The following is an 11,336-nucleotide window of genomic DNA, read 5'->3' as shown; positions in this document are numbered from 1 at the left end:
CAAAGAAAGTGCACGTCACAAGAGACTGCCCGTTGTGGTCAATGATATTGATGATGAGGCCACACATCAACCAAAGTACAACACACATGTAAGCGACTGCAAGTATGCTAGGAGGCCACGAGCAGTACTCCAGAAAGAACAGCGGAAGTCACAGAGGGCAGTGTTATTGAGCGCAAGGTGAATGAAGCAATGTGGGCAAACCAAAGGACATGCATTGGCAGCAAGGTCACATGCATCAAAACACCTCGTGGGGGTAAGAGGTGTGGGCAACACATAGCGGGATCTGCACAAAGGATGTGCCTGCACCATCTTTTGAAGGCTATCACAAGCACCCTAATGGTCTCATTAGACAATGAATGTGGTTCTGCCCTGACTACGTGCTTCATTGCTATATTGTGGACACCAGTATAGACCCAAAGCCCAATCCACCAAGATATGGCCAGTTGCTATAGGAACTAACCTCACAGACGAGGAGGTATATTCATTATGGGAAGGTGTGTACCAGGTGGAGAGCAAGAATGTAGAAGGTGTTATGCCCACCCCACTGCGTAGTAGTGGGCCTTCAAGGTTCTTTACAACTGCAATTTCAAAAGAACCGCCATATGGGTCCACTACTAACATAGAGGCTAGTGGCTCATGCATATGCGAAATGGCATAAGAGTCAAGTACTGCACGTTGATATTAGAGGAAGCAGCCAAAAAAATAAAGACTGCTTTGAAAATGAAAGCTATGTTGGTAGAAGAAGTGCAGAGAGTGGAGCACAAGTATGAAGTTTTGAAGATCAAATTGCACGGGGATGATGCACATGTGAGAAAATATGATATGCATGTGAAAAGACAAACCGTGTTGTACATGTCCAGATTTTGCAGATAGAGAATCCAAGAGGAAGCCGTATCTTGCATGTAAGAATTTGTACTTCATTTATTTGCGTGTGTTAGGCGTAAGCCAGAGCAAGAATATGTTCATCCACCAACCTATCATATCAGACTTTGAGCTTTACAATGCCTTATCTTGTAGGAGAACTTTCCTAATTTAGACAATTGAGAATGCATGGATAATCAGTTGATCTGTAGTATTTTGGGACCTATGTAACCTTTGTGGAAGCAATCGCATTGCAAAGGGTTAAATCGTGCAATATCTTTCTCCCCCACTCCCTCCCTCTTCCTCCTCTCGCTGTGGGTTGTGCATTTTCAAGCAGGTCTCGTATTGTAGAACGTTGTCATGTATTGATGAACGGTACTCTCGTTTTAACGAGCATTCATCGGTTTAAAATCCAGCAAAAATAACAAGGGAATGGCAAGAAGAGAGAGGGTGAAGGTGCTCCAATACATACTTGCTCTTTTCCAAAAAAGTTCAAAAGATGCCTTTATTATTGTGGTGTAGAAATTCGAGGAAAGATGCCTTTATTATTAACATTAAAAAATATAAAAATTATTTTTAATTTTGTTTGTTATAAAAGTAAAGTGCACCTCTCCCACTGCTATAAATATAGAGGTAAGCTCCAAAGCACTTTTTTAAACACCATTGCCACCAAGCCTTGATAGTAGAGTACACCACCCTAAACCCTCCTTCGTTTTGTTTGTGATGGCCTCATCAAATATTAGCATTGAAGTTGTTGCTGCGCATATCCATAGGGAGGACACTAATATGCGGAGGTCAAGCAGAAGACTATACATGGTGCACAAGCATGGAAAGGTCTCACATCCTTTCCACTTCTTGGTAATGATGATGCTATTTCTCAAGTTAAGGCCAAAGTGGTGGACTTAATTTTGACTTGGCAAGCCTATGGTTTTATTGATGAATTGTCTGAGGGTGTCTTACTAGAGGAAGTGCGGAAGGGTACGAACACTGTTCGCTTACTTTGTGCCTACACCCCGGAGGACAAGTGAGGTCCATAGTAGTAAAGATGTTGGTTTTCACATTTCTGTATTTGGAAGTTGTACGTGAATGAACTTGGTTTTATTTTAAGTTTGAAGCAATAACCTCGATGTAGAGGATGTGATGTTGTCATGTTTTTCTATTTTCACTCCCTCTGGCTCACTATCACCATCCCCCTCTCAAATACTTATGTCATGTTACTCTCTTCAACTGTCTTCGCCCCTCTCTCTCTCTTCATGGAGAGGGGGAGGGTATCTTTTTGGAATCCGTTTGCCCAATTCCCAAAAGGTGCTTGCTAGAAAATGCTCACAAAAAAATCCCCCCTAATAATGTAATTGAAGCAGAAAAGGATAGAGAGCTTAAAAAATAGGAGGCCATGGCCTTAAGCATCAGGGACGACAATTTGATTCACTACCTCTTGGAACTAGTTGAAATGCAAGCAACAATGTAACTGCTAGTATGGGGCAATCTATGTTTAAAGGTCTTTTTTGCATAAGTTAAGCTTCTTTGTAAAAAACTCTCTTGGAAAGCAACCGTCTTAATATATTTTCAATCTTTCTAAAAAAGCAAGTAAACAAAATAAAATAATCACCCCTTTCTTGTCTAATTTTTCACTTTGAAAAAATATTCTCTTCAAAAACTTATTTTTTTCAAAAAAACAACCTTTTTTAACTTTTGATTTTTTTGGGGTATATAGCACTTCTCCCATTTTTTGTAGAGTGAATTTAAAACGGAAAAAATATTCCAAAAACTAAAAATACTGAAACAAAACTTCCTAAACCAAAAAAGGGGAAAAAAATAAATAGAAAAAGGACAAAAACAAAACCTAACCTAACCCAACTGCCCTACCCTCGCCTTGTCTTCTCTTGATCTCTGCAGTGCGACTTGCCCTTCATCTCTGTTCTACAATACAACCCTTGTCGTCGTCGTCTCGTTGACAAAGCCGCCTCTGTCGTTCTTCGTGCCCACCAACCTCCTTGGTGGGACGTCGGCCTTCTACACCCTAATCTTACTGTCGGTTCAGCTCTGTCACCCAAACCTCCATCCGCTTTTGCTCGTTGGTCTTGCAGAGTCCACATCTCCTCCTTGCTCCCCTAATCTTCGTCCATTGTGTTTCCCCATGCCACCCCCCTCTTGTGCTTCTTGCCGCCTATGAAGCACTGTTGAAAATGGAAGACCTCCCTTGGTATTTTTTTTGAAGACCAAAATGAAGCTTGGTCTTTCCTGCTTTTTTTTAAACTGCACATAATGGTAGGTCTTCACTATGCATCCCCCAAAAAATTTTGGACTTCCCATAAACCTTGAAGTAGAGCCTAGAAAGCATCTTCTTTACACCTTGAGTTTGTCTACAAGTTTACTTCATTATAATTTATGTGGAGTTATATACTGAGCTATGAGATTACAAAAATAAAACTTTTAAAAGAGTTACAATACCAAAAAACATTAAAAATTAAATTTTGAACACAATGAAAAGAAATGCCATTTGTTGACGCATCTTGATTCCAACTTGCCCATGTTTATTGAATAAGGCTTTTATCCTATTGTCCATCTTGAAAACCATGCCAAAAGATAAGATACTTGAGAAATCACAATAGAAGATAATGTTAAAGTTGAGGTATTTTATTCTTACCTCGATAAGTTTTTCATCTTTGAGAATGAAGCAATCGAGTCTTTCTTCATTATGGATCCACTTCCTCTCTTTGACAAAACAAGGTACTTGTGAAAAACATCTACCATTGTAGTGAAGTGGCCTACACAAGCTAGCTTAGAGAAGCAAAAAGGTGATCCACTTGCAACGAACCTAAAAACTTACATAGCCACTTGAAATCCAAATAGTTTTAATGACTTTTAATGACTAGATAATTCACTCTCAATGATGCAATACTTACCAATCTCACAAGGTTGTAGAAGTTACGTTGTCAATCACATAAGACTTACATAGCCCATTTTCTCTCAAAAAGTTACAACTTACATAGCCGATCTCTTTACACCACAAAGATGCATACATTTTAAGTTTCCTTCCAAATATTTGCAACATACATAGTCATCCCATCATCAAAACGTTACAATGCCAAAAACTCGCACAACATACATAGGCATCCCATCACCAAAAAGTTGCATAATTAATCATCATACCTCGTGCAAAACTAGGAAGACAAATGTCGAACTCTTCGTCGAAACTTCATGGAGGCCCATATATCATAAATCTTTTCCCAATCCTCGTCATCCAAAGCATGTGGTGCCGATAATGACAAGAGCATGAGAGTGTCTAATGTAGTCAATGGAAGACTACTCCTCTCGTCAACTTTGATACGATTCTGCTTCGAGAACCCTCTTTCACATGCGACGGGCTCACCGAAACCACAAGTAGTGCTTGCCAAAGCTTCATGAGATTTGGATAAGATTCAACCCACTCCATTTCACCACGACAATGTCCCCATGCTTCGTGGAAAGTAAAGCTTTGATTTACTTTGTACAATGTTAGACAAAAACGATCCACTTCAAACTCACATTGCATTGCATCTATAAGCTTACTCCCTTGAATACCAAACTTTGTACATAATCGATCCATAAATCCCTTGTGTGTTTGACCTCGAACACGGACATCCTTCTCATAGCTAGAAGGAGAAAAAAGCTTTGCCACATTGAAAAGAGGCAAATCGATAAATCTAGCATTTATTCCATTGATTAATTCACTAACAAATGCCTTGGCAAGTGTGATGCAATCATATAGTTCCCCTCCACTGGTAGAGTTTGGCAACAAAGAGTAATGCAAAGCATGCCTTTCAACACAACCATCCTCTCAAACATAGACAAGTGCATGATTGTTGACCTTATTCAAGAACTCTCTATAGTTCTTTGAACCATACCCAAATGGATTACCAAAATACCTCTTTTGAAGGAGCTCAATAACAATATCTAAGGCATTTGCAACATCCATGATATCCATATGGTCTTTTTGAAACTTCTTATTGAGAATATTCATTTCATGCAATATATCCGCCATAAAATGAATAAGAATTGCACTTGAAACGTTATAGCAATGTTATAGAGATTTACATCATTCTCGTTAAAGTCACTCAAGAGGGCGGGCATCGTATCCACTAATCTTTTCATAACTTTACCCCTTGATAACCATCGAACACTATGTATCCTTAGAACTTCTAAGAGTTTAAGACTAAATGCCTTCATCAACCTATCGAGATTCTTGTGACGTTGTGTGGACCTTCCCACCCATGCATGAACTCTATTGGCAAAAGCATCCAAAAACCCAAATTCCACATATTTGTCACATGCATCCGAGACCACAAGCGCTTCACGATGAGTATCACAATGTACGCCAATGACATGTGGCACTTTCTCTTGCAATTTGGCAAGCACTCCATTGTTCACATCTCTCATACACCATCCGATGCAAACTCAATAAGCTTCGCAAGAGACAAGCCCATTTCTTCCAAGAGAGTCATCAATGCATTGAACTTTGTTTGGGCTTTCCCATCATCCAACGGGAGCAAAGCCACAAACTTGCAAGCGCATGGACCATTACCTTCATCTTCTAGGTAAGTCATATACACGATCATGTGCTTTTCCATGGCGAGATCCGTACTATCATTGATCAACACCGAAAAGAATGGACTTTTACCAATGGAGGCTTTAAGGATTCCCCAATAGTGCTCTCTTGTGGCTTTGAGAAACTCCATTCCGGAAGTTCTATTGGTATATGTGGAATACTCATCATTGATAGGCATTCTTGGAGTACCCATGTGTCGTAAGAACTTGCATTGAGACTTGAAAAAGTCCAAAGGCAAGTCCTCAACAACTGCAATGAAATACATTGTTTGCATAACACTTATGATGCGACTGTTCTCGACATCAACCATAAGCTCTGCATGCTTTTCAATTGGCAATACATATTTGTGGCTTTTGAGCCTCCACCTTTGGGCAGCTAGCTTATGCGCATCCGATTTCGTATGCCGCTATCAAGAGCGGGAAGCTGAATGGTTGTAGCCCCCTCTTTACCATAAGGGCTATTCATTCTGAATTCTTTACACCACAAGCATCTTACTCTTACTCCCCCTCTTTACCACCATAAGGGTTATTCATTCTGAATTATTTACACCATAAGCATCTTACTCTTACTTTCTCATTTTCAGAAAAAGGACGTGCCCACGTATGTATTTGTTTCCATTGTGGAATGAAAGTTCTTACCTTCTTTTCAAGTGGCTCAACATTGTCATGTTCCTCCCGAAGAGAACTTGCTTTGACAACTTCCTCATTCAAGTTAATGGCGTCCCTTCGCTTTAGGCCAAAAGCATCCTTGATATTTTTTTGCCTAGGATCATTTCTAGGTCTTCCAATCCGAGATGTCTTGTTGGTATTTGCTTCATCATGATGATAGTTGAGACATATTAAGTCTATCTTAATGAATTATATGATTAAATAAACACATAACAATCTTGAGACATGAACATTAGTTATCATAAACACATGAGACACATATTCTTTAGTTATCTTGAGATGAGCAGAAATTCTCTTAAATACAAAGCTTATTTCATTTAAAAAAAAGGAACATTTTCTTACTCTCTGAAAACTGTGGGACAGAGGGGCTTTGTGGCGGGGCCCGGGTGGTGTGGTCAGCAGAGCGGAGGTTGGTGGAGCATGGAGCCTAGCAGTGAGAAGGAGCTTCGAAGTTTGCTAGTTGCAGCCTGCAAGAGAGGGTGTCAGAGTCTGGTGAGGCTCGATTATTGACCTTTCACACACACATTCTCTTCCATTATTATATACAATGTACATAAATACAGAGAAAACCATTTATTTTAAATAGAAAAGGCAGAGAGAAGAAGATCAGCACCTGGCACTGGGCATCTGCACACATAGAGAAGAAAAGGCAAAGAGAAGAAGATCAGCACACCTGGCACTAGGCATCTACACACATAGACAGAAAATTTTGCTGTAGTTGCTGCAATTGGAACTTGGCATTGAGTGACGAGTCTTAACTGCTGTGGGCGGGGCCTTACTGCTAGCTAACGAGCAGAGGAGTTATGTCATATGGTTCAGTCACCAGTGGAGGCACAACGGTGAGCACTGAGGAGTTATGGTTCAGTCACGACTCACCAGTGGAGGCCTGCCTCGGGACTATTTGACACCCGTTTTTTCAAAGGGGATCAATGGCGGACATTGTCGCTCAAAAATCGAGCATTGGGTGGGCCGTCGAATTTTTTGTGATCCATGTGTAATCCCTGTGAAATCCAAGTGTGAACCCTGTGTGATCCCATCTTGGCATTTGGCTCCCTTTACACAGGGATCACAAGGTGGGATCACACAGGGTTCACACTTGAATTTCACAGGGATTACACATGGATCACAAAAATTCGACGGCCCACCCGATCCTCGATTTTTGAGCGACAATGTCCGCCATTGATCCCCTTTGAAAAAAGGGGTGTCAAATAGTCCCGAGGGCGCAACGGTGAGTAGATGGGGTGGAGCTCTAGTGACCAGCCTGTTGTAGCTGTTGTAGTTGAAATGTGCAGCAACGCAACTTGCAAGTGTGCATTCACTGCATAGTGCAGTGGACTCTGGAGTCGTGGACTGTGGCACGCATCCAAGCGAGGTGGGCGTGCCACTTTGGCAAGTTGAGAGCGATTGTGCAATCAAAGGCCAGCCGCACCAACTAGATGATTAGTGGATTGAGAAATTAATCCACGAGTTATAATATTGGCAAACGACATGGCCATGAGAATCGAGATGATAATTAGGATAAATAGATACAGTTGGAAGTGATGAACGATATTGGATTAAGATGATATTAGGTACAGTCCGACCACCTTCAAAGTTCAGGCTTCGATGATCAGTGAAGTAATAGAGGTAATGAATTTACTAATACTTGCAGAATCCACATGGTCGTTGAATGAGTCCTGAGGTGTTGGCATGCAGGGCCTTCTACGGTGCATTATATGACCATTACTTCATTTGCTTAAGCGTTAATGCCTTTTTGAAGCTTTAATTAAGCCATGTATGATGGATCATGTAGGCATGTAGCCCATTATTATTATTATCCTTCCTTCATAAAATCACACGTTGATTCTTGATTAACTATACATCACGATCCACAACTCCTCTTTTGAAGCTTTGTAAGGGTGGAAAGATGTAATGCTTTTTGAATAACACACACACACACACACACACATACATATATTATTATATTGGTCCCAAAAAAATTATACATATATTTTCGAATCTAGGAAGACTTCTCCCTACCTAGGTCTTCCCAAGCAAAAATATTTTTTATTTTGGTCTTCCCATCTGGAAGACCAAATATTGAGCTTGGTTTTCTTTTGCAAACCAAAATTTTTAAAAGACTTCTGTAGTAGCTTCAAGGACCCAAGATTACTTGGGAAGACTTCCATTTTCAGCACTGGTGCGCTCCCAACATCCCTGTTTATGTCTATTTGCTGCTACGCGTCATCTCAACAACAGCACAGCTGGCTCCTCCCGTCATCTTTGATCCACCCCAGGCGTCCACGCCTTCCACTCCAACTCATCAGCTGTCCGTGCCGCTTAAACCCAACTCGGTGCTCACCTTGCCTCGACGCTGTCACACTGTCCCCTTGCAGCATCACTGTGCACCTATGCCTCGTTCTCGGTGACCTAACCGCCCTCCTGCATTATTGATGACCCACAATTATTTGGGGTTTGTATATACTAATTCTGCACTCGTGTGCTACTGGAGCATTGCCCCTAATCCATGTACAATTTGCCCACCCTTATACTCTGCTGCCATATGGCTAGAGGAGGAAGAGAAGAGATAGTTTTAGAGGAGATTTACATAGATACTAGAGAGAGAGTGACATGTGGCAGGAGAGAAAAACTTGTGTTAAATGACCTTTATGCTAAACCTTAGACCCTATTGGAAGGGTATTGCACCCTCAAATTCTACCCTTTGCTTTTCCACATTGTCATAGGAAGTGACTAGTTTGATTCCTGGAGGCATTTTGCAAAAGCATCATTTTTCAAGGCTTGGGATTTTAAATTTTCTTGTAGGCCACGACAGCTTCCTTTTTTTTTTTTCTTGTAGGCCACGACAGCTTCCTTTTTTTGCTAGAGCTTTTAAACTCTGCTGTTTTGTAGGCTTTCTCATCTCTGTCCTCTTCTCTCTTCCGGGTGAGGGAGAAAGCATGGATGGCGATGGCGGCAGCAGTAGGCGGGTGTTAGCCAGGGTAGTGAGGCTCAGCAAGGTGATCAAACATCCCAACGCAGACAAGCTCCAGATTGCGGAGATCGGCGGCTGGAACGTGGTGGTAGCCCCTGATGAGAACGAAGGAACCCTAGGGGTCTTCTTCGAGATTGACAGTATCCTCCCCAGAGACTCCGCCTGGGTGCAGGAAGCCCTCCCCAAGCGAGTCTCATCATTGCCAGAGATCATCATCAAGTCCACCCGCATCAGGGGCTGCCTCTCGCAGGGCCTCTTCGTCAAGATGAAGCACCTGCCTTTGCCTTGCTCTACCCCTGCCGATGAAGAGGCATGGCTCTCACACGGCAATGTTACAGACCTCCTCGCCATAGCCAAACGGCCGGACCCTGACGAAATCTTCTCCTTCTCCAACATCCCTGGCCAGCCGAGAATCGGCTTATCTGATGTTTTCCCCCTTGGACCCTGCAAAACCAACGAGATCCGCCTGCAGTCCTCCATGGATCTGCTCGATGACCTCATCGGGCTTCCTTTCTACATCACGTTAAAGATCGATGGCTGCTCTGCTACCTACGGCTATGACGTAAAAGGGAACACCCTCCTCGCATGCTCTCGCAACCTGCTAGTTGATCTCAACAACACCCTGATTGGCTCTGTGGGAAAGTCCTACCATCTCGCACAGAAGCTCAAAGAGCATCCAAACCTGGTCATCCAGGCTGAAGTCTATGGTCCTCAGGTGAACAAGAACCGTCTCCGGTCGCGTACTCACAGAATGGCTGTGTTCAATGTGTACGACACGGAGAGGAGGAAGATGCTTCCTTTCACAGAGATGGTGGACGTCTGCAAAACCCTAGACGTGCCCATGGTTCATGTGGAAGAAACTGGAGAGAGCTTCAGTTACAGCCTGCAGGATCTTCTGCAGATGGCTAAAGGCTTCTACCCTGGCACCAAGAACCATCGTGAGGGTCTTGTGATCCGCTCGCAGGAGCCGTACGGCAAACATGACTTCCTCTCTTTCAAGGTCATCAACAATGACTACTTGCTACAGCACGGGGAGTGATGGGAGCAAGACTGTGAAAAAGGAGTAAGAAAGATTTGATACGAATAATTGTATAGATTAAGTGAGAGATTTACCGTGTCTTCTTTGACCAATTTTGGTACTTAGAGAGGCTTCACATAACAGAAATCTATTGATTGAAGCTCTCAGATTAGTCAGAGGTTTGTAACTTGGGTCTTGTGGGCCAATTTTGGTTTGTAATTAGAGAGGCCTTAAATACTTAGATTGAAACTCTTGTTAATTTGTACAGCACAGAAAGTTACAGCTTTCAGTTTTGATGTCTGAGAGGCCTTATACAGTCAAATTCATAAAAGCCTTGGAAGCATTTGTAAAATTTAGAAGGCCATCTCCCTTTTCCTTTCATGGTCCGTGAACGTTGCTGGTTAACAAGCGGCTCCTAATTGTTAAGAAATTCTGCAATACAGTTTATTTAACCATTATACAGGTAAATCTTCACCAAATTTAACAAACCAGATTTTGACCTATTTGTTTACATTAGGTCTGCGTGAAGGCTACAATAGATGCAGATCCATTAGGTCTTACGGTTTTGTTCATGAAATCTTTAACATTTCTTTGATGTTCTGATTTCAATGGTCGGGTTTTCCAAACGGAAAGGAAGTGGCCTGTTTGCCTGCCATGCATATTGGTTGGTATCAAACAAGCAAGTTGGAACACAGGTGTGTTAAGCATTTGTAATAAGTAAGCCTGGCACAGCTAATTGGGTTTTGATGTTTTCAGGTACTGAAGGATAATATCACCACAATGCTTGTTTGTGTCCTTCTCTCTCACCTATGTTGCATGCTGGTTTTTGATGGCTTTTCATGGACTTAAGGAGCAGCCACATCTACACCTGCATCAAGCCCACTTGATACATTATCCTCAGCGCCACTTATGTTATAACCTTTGTGATAAAATCAACTATGTTACATTTGATGCTCCTCATGGTTGAGATCATGGCCATGGCCTGGGTGTTTTATGTTTCGCAGCTTCAATAAAGGGTGCTGAGTTTAGATTATTGCACCACTAAATAGAATCTATATTTCCTCCCATATCCCACCAATAGCAGTAGTATCTTTTGTGGCTACTGCTTAGCTTTTTATGTTTCTCTTCACCACCCATCTCCCTAGACTCAACGTTGTTTCTACCACATCACCCCGAAGCACCTACTTTTACCCAGCACTACCTCTATAGTAGCGACAGCTGTGAGGTAGG

At 42.0% G+C, this 11,336-nt stretch overlaps 1 protein-coding gene and 1 pseudogene across 1 annotated transcript; one reads left to right on the top strand and one right to left on the bottom strand.

Moving 5' to 3' along the window:
- Positions 1 to 4,025: 4,025 nt before the first annotated feature.
- LOC147637552 (uncharacterized) lies at positions 4,026 to 5,914 on the bottom strand (annotated as a pseudogene).
- Positions 5,915 to 8,969: 3,055 nt separating this feature from the next.
- Positions 8,970 to 10,568, top strand: LOC147637551 (uncharacterized). Its single transcript, XM_086798907.1, has one exon. The coding sequence runs from the start codon at positions 9,054 to 9,056 to the stop codon at positions 10,125 to 10,127; it is 1,074 nt and encodes a 357-aa protein (XP_086655033.1). The 5' UTR covers positions 8,970 to 9,053; the 3' UTR covers positions 10,128 to 10,568.
- Positions 10,569 to 11,336: the final 768 nt, after the last annotated feature.

This window comes from Cibotium barometz, chromosome 6 (assembly GCF_041138505.1).
Source record: "Cibotium barometz isolate CiBa-2024 chromosome 6, ASM4113850v1, whole genome shotgun sequence".
Classification (NCBI taxonomy): Eukaryota; Viridiplantae; Streptophyta; class Polypodiopsida; order Cyatheales; family Cibotiaceae; genus Cibotium; species Cibotium barometz.
This window is presented reverse-complemented; position numbering and strand designations above follow the sequence as displayed.